At 39.1% G+C, this 20633-nt stretch overlaps 1 protein-coding gene across 1 annotated transcript in view; it reads right to left on the reverse strand.

Moving 5' to 3' along the window:
- LOC146332490 (tetraspanin-18B-like) overlaps nt 1–20633 on the reverse strand; it is a 46373-nt gene that overhangs the window by 7723 nt on the left and 18017 nt on the right. Inside the window, exons 3-4 of the mRNA XM_084721712.1 lie at nt 625–720; nt 297–491 (exon numbers count right to left, since the gene is read on the reverse strand). Of these exons, the coding sequence (XP_084577838.1) occupies nt 297–491; nt 625–720 (291 nt within the window). The remainder of the gene's footprint in view (nt 1–296; nt 492–624; nt 721–20633) is intronic.

Below are 20633 nucleotides of genomic sequence, written 5' to 3' on the forward strand. Positions count from 1 at the left end.
TGCTGAGGGCTCAACTGAGGGAACACTTTCTAAATAAAGTCATCAATTTGTCAGTCAGCCATGTTTTTTGTTTATTTTTGGTGTTGTGCACCTGGAACGCTTTTAGGCGGGAAGTTAGGAAAGTTAGGAATTCAGAACTTTTGATTAAATGTCAAGATCTCTGCATTGATGAACCTTTAGTCTCAAAGATTTTACTCAGCTGAACACAACTGAAGTTGTAATCAGCTGAAAATATCCCTCGTGTGTGACAGACAGACAGACAGACAGACAGACAGACGACAGTTGAGCGGACTCACAAAGAGCAGCAGACATTTGTTCTCCCTGATGGCTCCGCAGCAGCCCAGGAAGCCCAGCAGGAACAGCATGCCGCCCATCGCCAGGATGACGTAGACGCCGGTGAACAGGAGGGGGTTGGCCGCCACAATCTCCCTGAAGCCCATCGGGTCCAACAGCACCCAGACGCCGACACCCAGCAGGAAGGAGCCGCCCAGCTGGGAGACAGAGGGTTAATTATTCAGTCAGAACGACGTCAGACGTGTACTGCAGTGAGGGTTCAGATCCTCCGACCAGCTGAGGAAACGCTGGTGGGGAAGACGCAGGGGAAAATGAAAGCAGTGAACTCACAAAGATGAAGAAGTTGAAGATGAACATGAGGTACTTCATACAGCTGAGGCAGTCCCCCTCCATGGCTGAGCCTCGAGCTGAAACCTCCCCCTGCCCCTGCAAACACACACACACACACACACACACACACACACACACACACACAAAAACAGTTTGATCAGATCCTGCTGTACTTTAGTCATTCCTGAAAACCCGAAAATGGCCGACCATTTGGATTAATCGGAGTCAAAACGATTAATAAACGATTAATAAATAAATCCAGGAAATAATCAGCTGAACTGATAAGTTGCAGCTTTACTTATATCCAAACACCCATTAACCAGTGAGAAAACAGTTAGTTTTTAGCTGCGACGAGCATCTCTGTCGGTCGATTCACAAAACTTCCCTTCGGTGTCCACATTTTCACCTGAGGAGACTGAAATTTGGCATGAAGGTGGTATTACAATTTTCATGTTTACTGAAAAAAAAAAAACTTTTTTACATACATATACAGACATGCTAACGTTTGCAGCTGATGTTAGAGCAGCTGATGGTGAGTTTGATAAATTCACCACACGTGTGCTCAGACAAAGACGCCATCGTCCACTCATGAAACATCGAGTTCTCAGATCTTCCTGCACACCTTCAACATGTAGAGAAAAGAAAAGCATGACAGCCTACAGTGTCCTTGTCATGGTTGCTGTAATTGGACAGTTGCTGTTTGGAGGCGGGGCTTAACAAAGAATCATTTGAAAGTGAAAAGTATTGAAATGAACCATGGATGAATGAAATATAATTTATATTGTATAACATCTGCCAAATTTCCAAAAAGGGCCAAATAATTGAATTGAATCTTCATGCAGCAGGTTACATAAAGACACTGCAGACTCTCTGCGTCTCCTCTGCGGTCGACGTGAGCGAACACAAGGAGCCGGACGGAGAAATGCAGGATGACACATCGGCAGTAACAGTTTTTGTCAGTTTCGGGGACGTGACACTGACAGCCTGTCCCTGTGGGATCATTTGACACATGGAGGGACGTTGGCTGCTGCTGAAGAGGACATGTTGATGTAAGTGGGGCCATCAGTGGGGGTGTGAAGAGGACCAACTGTGCACTTATGGTCCCTGATGGTGTTTACCAGTTAAAACCAACATACAGCCACCTGTCACATGAGAGGGGACGGCGAGGCGTTTACTTTAATAACTGAAAATTTAATCAAGACCACGACTACTGAGACAGAGTTCAGGTTCTTTTGTCCAATTTAAGGTTTTTAAAATGACGTTTAAGGTCCTGATTTCTGATTTGATCCCATCAAACTTTGTGTCTGGTTTGGTTGAATGACGTTTCAATTTTTAGAGGTGTTTTTTTTTTTTTTTATTAATTCATGGTGACAGTTACCACATATTTCTTCCTCTGATTATTTATTTATTCAAGGAACAAAACATAAAAAGCACCAGTTTCTGTGTGCCAAATGAGGACACACACCTAACGATCTTCACAGCGAATAAAATCAAAGTCTATTATTATTCCATGTTTTTCTTATAGTTAACAAATGTCACGAAAAGATAAAAAATAACCGATGTGTTAGTTCGTCTCTGATTAATTTCTGACTCTCTGTCTGGGACTCTCACCTCCCAGCCCACTGCTTCCTGCAAAAGACTGAAATCTTTAAAAATAAACTGCTGTTCCATTTTTAAAAGGTTCAGTCATTTCCTAAAACAGCTACTTACTGTAGTTTTTATGAAATGTTAACTCAAACAAGAGAAACAGTGCATTTGTTGGGAACTATTTTCAGCAGCGGATTAATAACTTTTGGCACTCAACTGCTCTTCGGTGTGTGCACTCTAGTGGCCGTAGTGACTCTAACCGTCTGGAGGTCAGGCAACGTTATTTCAGAGCGACCAAGTCGGAAGGACGTCCAGGTGAATCGATGCTCCAATAAAACATTGGACTGCTGCTGCAGTCGCAGGAAGCAACGATGATTAGTGAAAATTGCGGAGGTGGGACAAAATCCCACTGTCGCACAGAATTCACAGGGATTGGTTGAATTTGAGTGGATTGTCACAGCTTCCTGGAGGGACTGCTTGTGTACACTTTCCCAATCTTTATGCAGTGTTATGTTGTTTGTAATTATAGTTTTTAACTCATGACATTATTTGATGTCTTCGCCGCCGTGCAGTAACTGACAGCCTCCAGTCAATTCGGTGAAGGGAACAGAGCAGAGGGGAAGGCGTGTCAATCATGGCGGAGGGAGTGTGAAGCGGTTGATGCCAGGCTGCACGATTTGTTAAAAAAAAAAATCATATTGTGATTATTTTGACTGAAATTGTGATATGCAATTATATACAGTTCTCATGTTCACTGAAAAAAAAAACTATTAAAATCATGATGATGTGATTTTTTTTGAGGTCTGAACCAAACAAACATTCATGTGGAGAAGAAGAGTTTTAGGTCGGGTCACCTCTGCAGCTCTACAGCACCTCATTATAACGTTTTCGCAAACATTTTTCCTTTTTTTAAAAAAGTGTCATTTGTTTCTGGTTCTGTGATTTGGATATTGTACTTGTCCAAACTGCGATTCATTGTGCATTGTGTCAACATTAGTGTCTTTTCTTACGACACACGCACAAATTAAATCAATATAGCTGAAATAAACTGTTGCTCTTGTCAACAAAAATGTCAAAGATTAAAATAAATGTGACAGTTTGGAGTTTTCTCTGGTCTCAAGAACTAAACACTAACATCTGTCCTGTGATTCTTCCTTCTTTTCCTTCCTTCCTTCCTTCCTTCCTCGTCTTTGAAGCAGTTTAACACCAGTTATTCCTGCTTATTTACCATCTCTCTCTGTCTGACTGCAGCGAGGTCTCCGCTCTCTACATGTGTGTATTTGTGGCTAATTTGACCGCTCTGTGTGTGGCTTTTAGTTTAATGATGTAAAATGTCAGGCGCTCTGCTCTCACTGCAATTAAACACAGGTTTTGTGACTGGCAGTGCACTCTGGGTAATTGCTGCCTCTTTGGGTGAGGTCAGGGTTAATAAAATAAGGGCATGCACGGTGTGTTGGGAATTTGTCGACACATGCACTCAGCATTATTAGCACGTTTGTCAATCAGTCATGTCAGCACAATTACACAGGAATCACAATTACACAGACAGATCAGCAACGAAGAGACACAAGACATAAGAGGATGTACGAAAAATACAAACAAGAATACATGAAGAGCTGTCAAAAAACAAATAAATAAACATAACAAGCTTCCAAATCATGATTACGCAGCCACATTTACTGCAATCACAAAATTGCTGCCATAATCACAAAGATGGAAAAGCAGAAGCGCGTCTTGATTAAACCAGCAGGGGTCAAAAATGAAAGTAATCATGATTTAATCATTAAATTACTACAATTATAATTATATGATTACAATTAAATTGAAATCCAAAAAACAGCTGTTAAACTTCACACCAGCTGCAGTTTTAATCCGTCAAACTTGTGGACGATCAGCCGTCTCTCTTTCATTTCAAAGAGCAGCGTTTCTTTCTTCAGTCTGACAGCCTTTGGAAGTGAAAACATGTATGAAGTGTTAAAGGCTGTAATTTTCCTCTCGGCTCAGCAGCAGAAATCTGGTAACTGCTGAAGCTGCTTTTATTAAAGTCTTCACCGCTCAGAGACACGTGTTCTTAAAAACGGTCTAAAAAAGGATAAATGAAGGAAAAATTTCCACTGATGACTGACTGATTGACGTAAATGTTGAGCATGAAAAAGTCTTTTGTCCTTTTAGGAAATCAAATAAAATATATCTAAATAGGGGGGGTGGTCACGTGACCCTAACGAAGATGGCAGCTTAGAAAGAGGGCTCTAGTTAGCCGTGCACAAAAATCGTCTTATTCCCCGGATTGCGGCTTAAAACCCTGGAACTTCACTAGGTATCGGTTATGTCAGCGTCTCACAAGACGAAGGAATGTGACATTTTCACTCGAGCTCGCAAATCGGCTATTCACAAGACGAAGGAGGCCCCCACACCTGAGCGGGCGGACGTGAGCAAGATGGCCGACATGGCTGACGTGCTAGCGGAGCTAAAGTCTCTCCGTTCGGAGTTCGGGCTGAAACTGGACGGTATAAATAACCGTCTTGGAGATGTGACAGATGCGATAGCAGCATTAGAGGGCAAACTGGCTGATGTTAAACAGGATGTGTCGGCACACACTAAACGCATCGAAGAAGCGGAGAAACGTGTGGCTTCAACGGAGGAGGAACTTGAGAAAACACAGGCTGAATTAGCCTCAACTGCGAAACGGCTGACATACTTGGAGGCGAAGACCGACGACTTAGAGAATCGAAGCAGGAGGAAGAACCTGCGTGTGTTTGGTTTGCGAGAAGGGGCCGAGGGTACCCGTCCACTACTGGATTTTGTTCGGGAAATGTTGCCAAAGTGGCTAGATCTCAGCCCAGACCGGATCCCGGTGCTGGAGAGGGTGCATCGCACCCTGGCGCCACCGAAGCTTAACCAGCACAGAGCAGTCCTTATTCGTTTTTGGAAATTTCAGGACAGGGAAACTGTTTATCGTCTCTCATCACAGAAGAACATCCTACACGACGGAGCAAAAATCACCTTTGTGCAGGACTTCTCGGCCGAAACGATGCGGAGACGTCGTGAGTTCAGCACAGCCAGAAAGTTGTTCACGGAGATGGGAATATTCCGGGGATTTCAACTTAATCCTTGCAAGATCAGAGTGGTCCATGACGGGAAGGTACTCCTTTTCTCTTCACCGCAGGAGGCAGAGAAATTTCACCGTGAAATTCAACCTAAAGGATAAACTTTACTATACACGTCTGTTGTCTGCTTTCTGGAATAGATGACATCGGTGACGGGGATTGATTAACAGGACTAGTGATGTGAGTGTTGACCCGGTAATAATTATTTTGAAGAGAAAGTAAAACGTATTTTATATTGAGAATGAACAATGTGTATGTAGTGTGAACTGGGTCTGGTGCTTCTTCGTTTTCCTCCCTCATTCTGATTTTGAAAAAGACGTTATGATTAAGTGAAAGCATTATCATCATCATTCCAGCTAATTTTCTTTTAAAGATGACTTCAAACAATGGTAAATGTGTTAGGAAGGGAGAGATATGATTTGTTTTTGTTTTTTTGTTTCATTTGAGTGGATTTTTTTTTTCTTTCTTCTCTATAATATGGAAAGGTACAGACCCAATGTCTTTTTCTTTTCAATAATTTAATTTACTCCTTTTTGAATATCCGGGGAAGACAAATGTTGTTGACAAAAGATGTGCTGTGCACGGTTGATAATGGGTTAAGCTTCCATACTGTTAAACTTGGGTTCGCGTAGATTAGCTGCTCCTCATGCAAATGTGGATCAGTGTACCCCAGTTATTTCTTGAAACTTTGGGAACATGGGGAATAATGGTTAGGTTTATAGCACTTCAGTTGGGGAAGTGCTTAGGACAGGGGTGGGGGTGGAGAGGGATATCTGGCATAATGTTTTACATTCATAGTTTGTTTTTTTCTTTACCTTTTTATGTCAGCAGTGCATTTAATAGCAGTACCTCTATTTATCTTTCTGTTTCTTCTCCAACCAGACAGGACTACATCTTATACAAAAATTAAAACACAAATATGTCTCAAATAAAAATTACAAGCTGGAATGTCAGAGGGCTGAGAGAAATAGCTAAAATAAAGCAAGTTTTGAATAGGATTAAGCAACTTAAGTCCCAAATAGTTTTCTTGCAAGAGACACATTTAGGAGCTGCAGAAGTTGATAGATTACAAAAAAGATGGCCGGGTCAGGTCTTATATGCCCCATATAATAATCGTGCCCGAGGCGTGCTCATACTTATACACAAATCTATACTGTTTCAAATTGTTAATGTTATTTGTGATCAATCTGGTAGATACATCATTGTTCAGGGTAACTTATCCACACTCAAATTGAATTTGGTTTGCATTTACGGTCCAAATGATGATAATCCAATATTCTTTCAGAACTTGTTCCTCACTCTGTCTACTTTGCAAGGTATGTATATTATAGGTGGTGATTTTAACTGCACTTTAGAGCCTACAAAAGATCGCTCAACCAACCTTGACTCTACTCATACACAGACAAGGAGAATATTGTTGCAGTTGTGTAAAGATTTGAACTTGGTTGAAGTATGGAGGGAACTGCACCCAGATGAAATTGAATACTCCTGTTATTCAAGCACATATGGAACCCACTCACGCATTGATTATTATTTGGTCTCCTCTGGACTCTTATCTAAAATTAAAGAATGTTGGTATGATAGCATTGTTATAAGTGATCATGCAGCTGTATCATTAAATTTGCATATAAATAAATCTACTCACAGCTCCAGGAGATGGAGTTTCCCAGTCGAATTGCTACAGGATGCAGAGTTTATAAAATTTGCTGAAGGACGCATTGATAATTATTTTGAAATAAATCTTGATCAGACTGATGCATGCGTGAGATGGGAGGCATTCAAGGCATATATGCGTGGGGAAATTATTAGTTATACAAATTTTAAAGCTAAACAACGGCGTATGGAAATGGAAACATTGGAAAACCAAATTAGGTTGTCGGAACAAGATTTGTATAATAATTACAACCATTTGAAAGTAAAGGAATTGCAAATTATGAGGGCCAAATATAACAAGCTATCAATGGATAAAGTTGCAAAAAGTTTGATGTGGCTTAAACAATTCTATTATGATCAGGGAGAAAAATGTGGTAAGTTATTGGCTTGGCGACTCAAGAAAAAACAATCAGATAGGGCAATTAATAGTATCATGACGCCTAAGGGGAATTTGACCTCTGACGTTAGTCTTACCCAAATTTTTGTATTTCTTTCAGTCGCTTCCACTGCCTCTACCTAACACCTTTTTTCACAACATTAATGATTTGTTGAGCAAATTCATCTGGAATAATAAAAAGGCCAGACTCCAATTAAGGTTATTATACTTACCATATGAAAGAGGGGGGCTTCAACTCCCCAACTTAAAATGGTATTACTGGGCTGCCCAGTTAAGATCAGCAATGTATTATTTTTCTGTGTCTCCTCTTCCAGCTTGGGTAACTATAGAACAGATATCAACATCGGGACTTCCTCTTAAGCTTTATCTATATTCAGCAAGTATTAAAAAGCTACTTAAGCAGACAAAGAATCCCTTTCTTAAAAACACCATCTCGGTGTGGTACTCTGCACACCAACATGTTGGTGATACACCTGCATTGTCACAGTTTTCCCCTATATGGGGCAACAGTTGCTTTATACCTGGAAGAGCAGATGGTGGATTTAAGATGTGGTTCGATAAAGGTGTTGAAAAAATTTCAGATTTGTATGTAAAAGGCAATCATCTGTCATATATCCAGTTATGTGAGAAATACAAACTTCCAAAAAAACATTTTTTTAAATACTTACAGCTGAAACACTTTATCTTATCCATACACACACAATTGTTAACCGTACCTCCATTGTCTAAAATTGAAGAATTAACTTTATCCCACATGAATGGCAGAGGTCAATTTTCCTTGCTCTATGAGTTATTGTTAAGATATTCAAAAGATTCATCCCTCCAAAAGTTAGAGGCATGGAAAATTGATATAAAGGAGGACATTCATGAAGCAGACTGGGAAATGGCCTGTTTTAAAGCCCAGACACAGTCTGTTAACACAAAATTCAAGTTATTACAATACAAATGGTTAATGCGGACCTATTTTACACCTAGTAGGTTAAATAGGTTGTTCCCTAATATCCCAGATATCTGTGTGAAGTGCAGAGAGGAAAAAGGTACATTAATTCATTGTTTATGGGAGTGTACAAAGCTACAGCAATTTTGGAAGAGTGTGATTGAATGTATAAGCCACATAATTGGAAAGGCCGTTCCTTTACATCCCAAACTTTGTATACTGGGAATACATCCTGAGGACTTTGTTGTAACCTTTCAGAAATCCCTGCTTATTGACTTTGGACTTTTACAAGCTAGAAGGATAATTGCACTTTTATGGAAGAATGTGGATATACCTTCCGTTGGAATGTGGACAAAAGAACTGACAGCCTGTCTAGCCTTGGAGAGACTGACTTATATTTTGAAAAAGAAGGACAAGGATTTTATTCGTTTGTGGAGTCCTTACGTGGACTTCTTGGAAAGTCATGACTTTGGTTGATTTGAAGCTTTTTGCAAATTATAAACTGCTGTGATTATGATTTTATGTTATTTTCCTTATTTATTTATTTAATTTTTTTTTTTTTTTTTTTTTTCCTTATTTATATTGATTTGATTTGATCTATTTATTTATTTTCTTGCCAGGGTTGGGGATATTATACTTATTTTCTTTGTTGAAATGTCATTGTTCAGATTTAATGCTTGAAAACTTAATAAAAAAACAATAAAAAAAAAAAAAAAAAAAAAAAAAAAAATTAAAATATATCTAAATATATAAATCATGAATTATACAACACATATATACTCTGGCTGAACGATTTTGAAAAAATATTTAATCCCAACTAATTTTTTGCTTCCTTTTTTGTCGTTATTTGATAGCTGAAGATATGACAGGAGGCAGAAAGAGAGAGAGGGGATGACATGCAGCGAATGCACTGCAGGTGGGAATCAAACCAGCGGCTGCTACAGAGGACTGATGTCCTCAGTACACGAGTTGATGATCTACCAACTGAGCTACAAGGATGCCCATAACTGTGATTACTTTTACTGATATTGAATGTGCAATTAGTGCTTTAATCGTGCCTGAAAAGTTGAGCCTGTCGAGGCCCGATGATGACAAAATTCTGTCCCTAACCAACCCTCATTCCATAAAAATAAACAATAAAAAAATAAAATAAAAATGAAACTAAATAAACAAATATAGTACAGCCTGAACCCAACGTGAGCCTGTGAAATGTGTCAGAAATAAGGCCCAGCACAGATCTCAAGCTCTAACTGCAATATGATTAAAATTAAAGAAAAACAAATTAAAAATGACTCTCTTTGCTGATGAGGTCTGGTTGAGTAAGACAGCAAAATTCTCTTCTACAAAAGTGGTAAAATTATTCTAAATATCGCGTACACTTAAAGGACCAGTGTGCAGGATTTAGTGACATCTATTGCGTACACTTTGGTTCACCATCCCCTACCAAACATGGAGGAGAAACTACAGCAGCCTGGGGGGGCGTGCAAAGGATGATACAACTATGATCTATGTAAGTGAATTTAACAAACAAGGGTTTGATTCTATCCTGATAACCTTTATTTCAGTAAAATTCAACTTTTGAATCCTTTGTTGTCAGTTCCATCCCCAGTTATTATCAATAATTGATAGAAATTATGGGGTGGAGGGGCGCAAACTTTTTTCAGCTTCTGAAAGATGGCATGACAGAAAAAGTTTAGGAACCACTGATTTAATCAGTGTGAGTTTAAAGATTGATGCATCAAAGAATTCACACTTATCAGTGAAAACATTATAGACAATTCAAGTTGTTTTGCAGGAAAATGTGCAAAAGTGCAAAACTGAATGTCTTAAAACCGAGGCTGTCAAAACTGTAAACTTCCTGTCCCTTTCCTTCCTGTTGAAAGTTGGGACATTAAGTTTTTGAGTTTTACATAAACATCTTTTTCTGCATGTTTATGTCTTTCTCTGAAAAGCTGACAAATTTGCGTGTCTGAAGAAAACAGCTCTTTTTGTAATCACAACAGCTCTTTCAGTATTTCAGCTTATTTTAAATTGTTTTGTAATCATGACTTTCTCTGTAATCAGAACAGCTTGTTGCATTTGGCCGTCTGGCTTTGTTTGCAACTGCAATTTCAGCTCCAAGAAAAGAGGCGAGCTGAAATGTACAAAAGCTGGTTTCATGAATACATTACACACTTAACTTGCAAAACAACTTTTTTCATTTTTCAAAATGTATTAGAGACAGCAGTATTCATTCTCTTTGCTCCCTTTTTTCTCATCAAAAGGCCATTTATCTCCCGTTTCTCCCAACTGTATCCAATCAAATGTGTTTGAATAAGCTGAGTTTTGCAGCTGGGACTTAAACCTGAGTTTCTGTGGTGCTTTTCACCCCGAGCCACCTGCTAACTGCACCTTTAGTTCAGGCTGAAGTGGCTCAGATCTTGAACTGTTTGTAGCCTAATGGTGAAAGATTCCAGATGAAAAGCTTTGCCCTCGACCTGTTTATGGTACATCGATGAAAAAGGTTTTTCTCTGTTACAGAAATGCAGGTCCTTCTCTTCCTGTACATTGAGCTTTGAGTGTGTACAACACACACACACACACACACAAAGACACACACACACTGACAGACACGCAGCAACACAAAGTGGTGTTCAGGTCCCGTTTAGCAGCTGTGTCTCCTTTCAAAAATAGGTCTGAGGGCAGCTGGGTAATTTCACGCAGCCACACAGAGAATGGCCACAAATAATTCCCTCTCCCCTCTGCAGTCATGGAGAATCGCTCTGGTTGGATTCAATAATCCTGCAGCCGGTTTCTCCCTGCAGCAGTTTTCCCGTGGGCCGACACCGAGATCCTTCAGGTGTTCGGTTTGATCAACTCACACTCAGACAGACTGATTATTTAAATGTATTAGCATCTGGTGTGTGTTTTCCTGCCTGAGTGTACTGCCTGTGTGTTGTGTTTTTATCGTCAAACTGACATAAATGTATTAAATTGCCTGACAGCTGACTGGTCTGTTGTGCTCCCTGAGCTTTAAACCTTCATTGACTACATTATAAAGTTGAAGTTCTAGCAAACAGTTTATTCTATTTTATGTTGTCTGTTTTCTGATAACTGCTTTTTCTTGTAAAATCCAAAGGACAAATAATGGTTATAGATTTCTAAAAAGCAGCTGATAATGTATCAGGGTTCTTGCAGAGTCTGATTACTCCTTGAAAGAATGAATCATCCATCAACTAGAGAGGTTAAAAGAGATTTTAAAGTTCCAAAGAACAAAACGATACACAGCACATTCAAAACTCAAATATATTAATTTTCTCACAGCGATCAATGGTCAAAGTAATCCTAACATGTAGGAAATTATTCAGTGAACTATTCATTTAAAGCATCAATTGGTATTTTTTTGTAATTTGACACCTGATTTTCAGAGCGCAAATCACTTATACACCTCCATCTTGTGTCTGAACAGCTGTACACGTGCATTTGTTCTGATTATATTGCTTACAATCTAAAACTACAAGGGCGACAACTTTTAAGTCTCTCATATCCACCACACATACACATTCTGCTGTAGGTGAAAAAACGCTGCACCTTGTATGTATTTCTTTAAACCAATCACACACATCTTGGGTGGCGCTAAGCCCAGGACGCAGCGACAGTGCTGCTGCAAAATAATGTCAAGAGGAAACTTGTTTTTGTTGCACATTTGCACGTCAGGAGGCGAGCTCTGGCCTTGACATGACTTCATCACTGCAAAAGAAAAGTAAAAGCTGTTAGCTTGTTTACATTTGTACCCTTAGTGCCCCAGGTGCTAATTTGCCACTTTTGGTTTGTAGGTTAAAACTAGGAAGTAGTTCTTGTCTCCCAGGGACTTGGAAAATTCAGATAGCGGGCGCCACAATGCCGTTTGACCAATGGCAGGACTTATACCTGCAGCGTGGCTCCATTAAATCAGACTAACAACTTTGCTTACACAACCAAACATCAAGATGTCCAGCTTTGGGACATTTCCCACAGTTCATCTTAACTCACTGAAATCTTCCTGTAGACACAAGGGGGAGCGTTAACATTGATCCTCAGCAGCCACACTGAGAAATCTGTCTGACGTGTCTGCACTCATAATAATAATGTCCAAATGCTTGATAATGGTCTGACAGATTAATCCAAAGCGCCTGTGCTAGCGGCGTAAACACCAACGTGAACCCGGTGATCTGAGCATCAAGTCCAGGCAGTGTGGCTAACTGAGCTAACAGCTAACTAGACACACAGCAGCTACATTTAGCAGGAGATCACTTCACTGTCCTTCAGGAAACTCTGTAAATCAGACAGAACTGAAGCGGAACAGCTGGAGGACATCAGAGGGACAGTCGGAGAATAAATCTGGTTTGGTGCCATAAAGTGTGTACGGTGTTACACACTTGTCGTGACCCGGCAACCAAAGCTTCATCATAGAAAACCAGGCATACAGGTGCAGCGTGGAAATGACAGAGGCACCATTCACCCTTTTACAATCAGTGTAGCGTGAAAATGATATTGAAGCTGTTATTTTAAGGTGGAATACTCATGTTGCTTCAAATATCCATAAGAAGATGTAAATTTCACCGATGCAAAATGCTTCACTTTTACTTCCACAGTGACACTCATTGGCTATGACACCTTTATTAGCATTTATAATACAACCACCGTCCCACAGAGTTGAGGACTGCACAGTCAGCATTTTGCAGCAGTGAAACAGGATCCCAGTGTGAATCCCGCAGGCTTCCCACAGCCAGTGTGTGTGTAACTGTTTCTGCAGCGATTACCCACCAGTGACAGGACGCTCCAGTCCAATAAATCACAGTGTCACAGCGGCTGGAGGAAGTGCAGCGTATACAGAAGCGTGTTTCCTCGGAGCCGGAGAGGCAGTGGACATGATTGCCTTCATCCATCAGAAACATGTGCAGCGGTGAGCGGGAACAGTGGGATAAACCCAGAGGATTTCATCTTTCTGCATCAGTAATGAGAGAACGATGTACACACAACCTCTGGGGGAGAACACTGGTATTGATGGTGGCAAATCTTGGGAATGTTGTTCCGTTTCCTGCTTTTCTGTTCTGAGATTCTCAATACGATGATACATGAGTTTGTGATCAAACATGTTGTATCAATAAATATGTTAACGCTCAACATGAATTTGGGGAAAAGGGACTAAAAACCTAATCAATTTTAATGTTCAGTCTCTTCCAGGGGTTACTTTGTAATGCACTGCCATTTTTTACTATTGCTATTTTCATTAAATTGTCTATTTTTAAAGAGGATAATGTAGGTCTGAAGATATTTTTTTTTGTGAACAAATCCCATTAATAGACCAAGAATAAAATATTTTTCCTAAGAGTTGATGGAAAGCAAATCAGAGCTGGAAGGAGACTGAATCTTGAACAAACACAACTCAAAAGTGGATGCTAATGTTGCTCAGTGTCCACCTGACATTAAAGTGGACAAGCTAATTATTTTATAGCTATGTGTCCATTGTCTTGTTTTTTTGGACTGGGTTAATGTAGTTTTAAAGGTGAAATACGCAAAAGTTTGCCACCTGTTGAATTACACTCCAAGCAAACAAGGCGAAGCATCACCAGAGTTACTGTGGTTAGGGATGGGCATCGAGACCAGGTTCCACTTTAGTACTGGTTCCAAAATTACAATTCAATTATATCAATACTGTAAGAAATTGTATTTTCAATTCCACAATAGATTACCGCACACTATTTAGACTCACATGAATGCACATACTCATTTAGTCCAATCATAGTGCTACGTTTCACTTATTATCTTTCCTTCTTCCAGAGTTGCACTGGAAACAACAGTCCTGACCTTTTCACAGCAGCTCCAGCTGGACTGATGAAATGTACAAGACCCCTCGCTCATGTTGTCGACTAAAACGTCTCTAAACCAGCACAAAAATGACAATTACCAACATGAACCAAAGTTCATGTAAGTTTTACTGGGTTAAAATATTCATGGCCAATAGAATAATGAATAGATAGAAATTAAGTCCCTTCTTCTACAGATTCGTGCTGGAGGACTAGATGACACTTTGCCGTGGTGAAGTGGACTAAATGGAGTTTTGCTAGACTGGCAAATGAATTGAAGTGTAGCGCTGGCTTAATTTCTTAATTAAATTTATATGTGACCTTGTGTAAAATAACAATTTTAAAACCTAATTTAAGATTTCTTTGGACATAAGAACAGAAATTCAGAGGAAAAGGCGGTTTGTCTGAGCAAGGACGTTAAAAACACTTTTTTTCAGATGTTGCGTCATATTACGCATGAAGAGGAAGTCACTGTGGCTGAGTCCACCTCTGACCAGCGTGCAGAAGGGTGTGTTTTGTGCAGGTGAGGAGGCGGGACATTGCTGCTGCCTCCATAACTACACAACCACACAAGCACCTCACAAACAAAAAGTTTATCCGGAAACTGTGGTTCATCTTCCCTGAGACTGGCTGGTTAAATATGCAAGAGAAGGCTAAATATTTCTGCAACAAAGTCGCCTACATAAACATCTTTAACAGAACATCAGAACTGTTCTTCTTCTGATCTTTTCATATTCTGTTGATGACGTTAGTTCATCTTTGAATTCTTACATATTGGACCTTTAAAATATCACATCATACATCACATCATAAGCACTGGAGTATTTTTTCAATTGTGGTGAGGAAATCAATAATCTTCTGGGTTCAACATCTTTAAACGTCTCCGAGTTCAGTTCCGTCAGTCTGAGACACTTCTGGCCGACTGCACTGAATCACATCTCCTTCTCAGTCTGCTGGCGCGTCTCTTTAGTAAACTGAATTCTGATTTTATTTCATTTTGAAGCACCTGAATAAAGATGAGAAATCCTGGTGAAACGGAGGAGAAGAGGAATCTTGGACAAAGCGAGCCTCAGGGAGAGTTTTCAAAGAGGTAATTATGACCACTCCCCTCTCTCTCTCTCTCTCTCTCTCTGTCTCTCTCTCTCTCTCTCACCATGTGTGTCCTTGCTGAGAGCCGACCACATGGACAGCTCCTCCCTCTGAGGGACTGTCACCGAGCCTCATAACCATAAATAGAGCCAGGCAGGGGAGACATCACATTATCTTCTTTCACACACTTTGATTTTGGAAAGGCCCTGAGATGCATACCAAATAACAGCAGGTGGATGAAGAATACATAAAGATGGTGGGGGTCCCTGAGGGCGGAGGTGGTGTAAAGGTCCGTATTGACTGAAGTTCCTGCCCTGAATGTTAAACAGGTGTGGATGTACAGAAGAAGGAGAAGCAAGAAGTAAACCTGCAGTTCCGGTTTAATTAGCCAAATCATCAACTACCTCACTAAAGAGCTTCAACCAGTTTGGGTCAATAAAGTCTCACTTCTGTTCTTATTAGCTGCAGAGTAGAAGATGCTGCAACGGGAGCAATTTAAGACGCTCAGGGTTGGAAACCTGAAGAGTGAATACACTCAGGAATCTCATACTGCTGTGTACAGGTTGTACTATAAAATGTGAGGAATATTATAAAATATTTATCATAATTTCTGGTTTTCTCTGCAAAGTAGACTCCCAGTTCACATCATGACATAAAGAGACACTTTTAAGCTGAATTTAGACTTTAATTAACACAGTATTTTTACCTTAAAGGTTCTATATGACATTCACTGCGACTATATGTCACACTAGAGCTGTGGTTCTCAAACTTTTTTTTTTTCTAAGAGCCCCTCCTGCTTGTATCTAAGACGAGCCGAGCCCCTCCAGCCTGAACACACACCAAGAAAACAATTCATTTGAAAGCTTTTCTGACAAAAATGAACATCAATTGTAATTCTAGTGTAAATTTAACATTTTTTCTTTCAACAACCCGGTGTAGCTTATTCACACTCATCAGGGCTCAACAATAAGGATCGCTCGCTCGCCCAGGTCCAGTAAAATGTCATGTAGGGCAAGTAAATCTGGCAACTCACCCGCCCGGCTGGGCAAGTGAAAAAAAATAATTAAACTATTAAATTATTTTGATAATCAATTCATGGTTAAAATAATTTTTCATGTTTTCAGCCCCTCAAAAGTGGAGATGTAGTCTTTTTTCTGTTTATTATCACAGGTGTCCCGTGTTACATACAGACCCCCCCCCCCCCCGCAGTTGAACACACGTGATCCACAGACTACATGTAACCTTCATGGTGTGAAACGGTTTTACTGTTGCTGTTAGTTTTATAAAAGTTAGAATACCCAAAATCACAATGAGGAGTTGCAGATGCTGCTGATTTTTTTTTTTGCTGATCTGAAAAATGATCCGATCCGACTCAAAACCATGATACGATCCAAACGTGATTGTTGTGATCAGTTGCACACTTATTTATTATCATATTAAACTGAATATCTTTGGGTTTTGGTCTGATAAAACAAGTCACCTTAGACTGTGACAACTGGGATTTTTGACATTTTCCACTGACATTTTATAGATGTTTCAGCCCTTAAACATGGCAATTAACTTTAGTTTTTGCTGTTACTTGATAACTGGTAATAAATAAAACAATTTGTACAGGGTGGTCTAGAGCACCAGCATCTAAGACCAAAACAAATGAGTGAGTCAGCCTCCCAGACTCCACAGACAAAAACAGTCATTTTGCGTTGCGGATCATTGTGAAACTCACTTCTTTTAAATTCTACAGAAGCAAAACACGACTGTTCAGGTTAGTCTTTCCACTAATTAGAAATAAACCCTTTAATTCACAGAGTTAAATGTGAAAGTACTCCGACTCTTTTTCTCAGCCAACAGCCATGAAACGGGTTGTAATGGCTGTAACTGCACTCATCAAAGTAACAAAAACAATTTGTTTTTGCCACTGACAGCCTCTGACAACATTATGGAAAGGATCCTAACAGAGAAAGACCATTTAAAAGACTAGGAACCAGAAACAGCTGTTACATTGGTGTCATCAAAGCCACCAGACTCCATTAACAAAAACAGTCATTTTACCTCTCAGGTCACTGTAAATCTAGGGATGCATCGAACCTGACCAGAGACCAACACCGGCCGGTCAACCTCACATGTCCAATTCTGTACCCGTCATTTTCTCAAACTCCGCAGAATGGTCACGTCACGTGCACGGCGACGCAGACACTAACGTCACAGCCAAACCAGACTTCATTCAAACTCATCCTCAAACTAAATAAAACTCCACTGTTCCCACAGTTACCAGCTGTGGTTTGGTTAATATGAATGAATGAATGAATGAATGAATGAATGAATGAAATGAATACCAGAATCTTTTCATCAAGGGCTCAGCGCATTAAAATTTATTTATGTTCATTAGTAAAATGTGTTGGGTTTTTGCCTCATTTTTGTTTGTTTTCTAAATTTTGTTTTTGTTTGTGTTGCTTTGGCAGGTTTTTATCTGTCTGGATATGTAAGTCTGGAAATTTTGAATTTATTAAGACATTTGTTAGTCAAAGGATTATGTGTATAATGACTGAAAGAACATCAATAAAACTTAAATTACAAAAGTAAAATGCTGTAACCTCTAAATTGTATCATGCAGATATGACACAAACAGGTGAAGGTCAACATTTCATTCAGTGGCTTTATTGCGTTTATCATGAATTAAATGTGATTAGAACAAAACTGATGATAAAAATGTAAAAAATAAATACCTGTTAATTTTCTAAATGCATAAAAAGTTGTGATAAAAGGCCTGAACTGTCGCGTGACCTGGTGAACATCATATTCAAGTTGAACTGGGGTGAAAGTGATGTAATGATGTGAGCTGACGATGCACATGTGAACAAGTTGTACCCAAAAATAGAGTTTTTAAAACTCAGAGACTTTATTTATTATTGAACACAAACCTAAAATAAGACCAGACTCACTGTTGGCAAACATGTCATGTTTTAGTCAGAGCCGCCGCGGGTTCTGCTTTTCCAGCCTGTTAGTCTGGAGCTGTTATAAATGCTGACATCTTCAACATCTTCGTCTCTGAAAGGAAACACTCTCCAGTGGTCAAACTGAGGCCAACTTTAAAGGATGATTTCACTTTATTTATTTTTCCTTATTTTAATAATGAGATGGCGTCGGGCTGAAGCTTCGACAGTCTGAGCTGCTGCAGGTTTTACTCCACATTTGAGACGTTTTGTGCTTCTGTTGTTTTCAAAAAGACAAACCTGCATCATTAAACAAATAATCCATCACTTATATATGATATAGAAATATGATAAATATATTGTTTAAACTGGAGCTGCAAAGATTAATCAATTAATGATCAACTATTAAATTAATATCCAAATATTTGTATAATTAATTCATCCATTTGAGTGATTTTTTTTTTAAGATAAAGTCAAAATTCTCTGATTTCAGCTTCTAAAATCTGAATATTTCTCTAGTCCTCTCTGACAGTAAACTGAAAATCTTGGCTTTGAGTAACTGTGATCAACATTTTTCACTATATTCTGACATTTTATAAACCAACAACTACTCGATTAATCTAGAAAATGATTAACAGATTAATTGACAATGAAAATAATAATAAAGTTAAAATCTTTAAATGTAATGAGGACTGAGGACAGTCACTTTCATGTGTAAAGGTGTGCATCAGTATGTGTGCATGACCACATGTGCCTGTGCCTGTGCGTGTGCGTGTGTGTGTGTGTGTGTGTGTGTGTGTGTGTGTGTGTGTGTGTGTGTGTGTGTTTCACCAGGTGGTTCAGTCGATGCAGAAACATGGTGAGCAGATAAATCACTAGATCCTCCCTGACATTCAGGCATATTGGACTCTAATATGTTCCTGCTGAAGTCGATGAAGCTCCTGAACATCAAAGACTTCTGACAGTGTCAAATAAATTTGTTTTAATTGGACTTAATTTGATCAGGTCTCACAGTCTGACCTCTGTCAGCGAGCAGAAACATCAGCTTGATCAGTCGATCGATGTAAACCAGACCGAAGTGACGTCTGTGTTTATTAACGTTTTTATAATATAAATTGTTTTTATTTGTGTAGCACCAAAGTTATCTCAGGGCACTTCTCAAACAGATTAGGTCAACACTGTACTCTTTATAAACCCAACTGTTTATTGTACATGGGGCTGAACAATTTTGAAGAAATATCTAATTGCTAATATTTTGACTGATAATACAATTGCGATATGATTTGCAATATTTCAGGTAATGATAATTTTTACATCATTATTCTTATTTTAATTAAAAAACAAAAAAAATACTATAGAATGTTTTTGTAATTCTGTAGAATGACAGGACATCTCTGTCTCACAATATTGATTTATTTTAAAGTTTTTTTTAACACGTTCTGCCTTTAACAAATATTCCATTGCCATTTCGATAAAATTTCGATTAATTGTGCAGCCCCAGTTGTACACCACATTATATAACCAGATTGATTTTGAGAAAGTCTGGACACTGTTGATTTTGAGACTAGCCTCTTTTGGAGGTCGTTTGAAATATGACTGAAATCATATGTGTCTCAGTCCAGACGCTCAAATCAGTTTTCAAATTGTCTTTCAAGTTATTTGCAAGGCGACGCACAACAACAAAGCAAAGTGCAAAGTGACAGAAGTGCATCAGAGCAGCTGAGCAAAATCCATGGTGACACTTGCGGGTTTGGAGGACAAGACGCGGAAATAAAACTGTCTGCTGGCACTTTGGGGGGAGTTTTCTGTATCCTGGCTTGACAGCACGATTGTTTAGAGGGCGGCACCAGCGTACAAAGATACTGACACCTGAAATCATTACAGCAGCAACCCATGCAGACAGGTTGATGTTGTCTGGTCTGGTCTGAGAAACAAATCCTGCAGTCTGAACAAAACCAAAAAAAACATATTAAAGTAAAATAAGTACTTTAAAGCACACAGAAAATTTAGGTCAAATTTCAGGTCTGATGTATCTCTGTTTTGTAAACTGATTAAAAATGCAGATGTGATCTTCACAGTTAGCTTGCTAACTTGCTACATCCATGAAAAACAATGATGGAAAAACATCCACAAAATAGTAACTTATTTACTTACTTAAGTATATGTCTATATTGATATTAAAATGTAAAAAAAAAAAAAATCCTACATCTGAATATTTCTTAAATCATTGCAAAAACATATTTACAAGTTTACTTCTCCTAAAAACTGATACGTCACTCACTACTGACTGATTAAATAAAATAAACCACCTTCTATTAAGTAATCAGCTGACATGAACGCAATATGAACACAATGTCAGATTATCAGGCTGATGAACAAACAAAGAACCCAAGAAATCAAGAATTTTGCCTCTATATTCTTCTGGTTCCACCTTCAACGGTCCTCTGACGTTCTGCCAAGTTTTTCTCTCTGACTTACAAA

The sequence above is a fragment of the Lutjanus erythropterus genome, chromosome 1 (assembly GCF_056507025.1).
Source record: "Lutjanus erythropterus isolate fLutEry1 chromosome 1, fLutEry1.hap2, whole genome shotgun sequence".
NCBI classification, from domain to species: Eukaryota; Metazoa; Chordata; class Actinopteri; order Lutjaniformes; family Lutjanidae; genus Lutjanus; species Lutjanus erythropterus.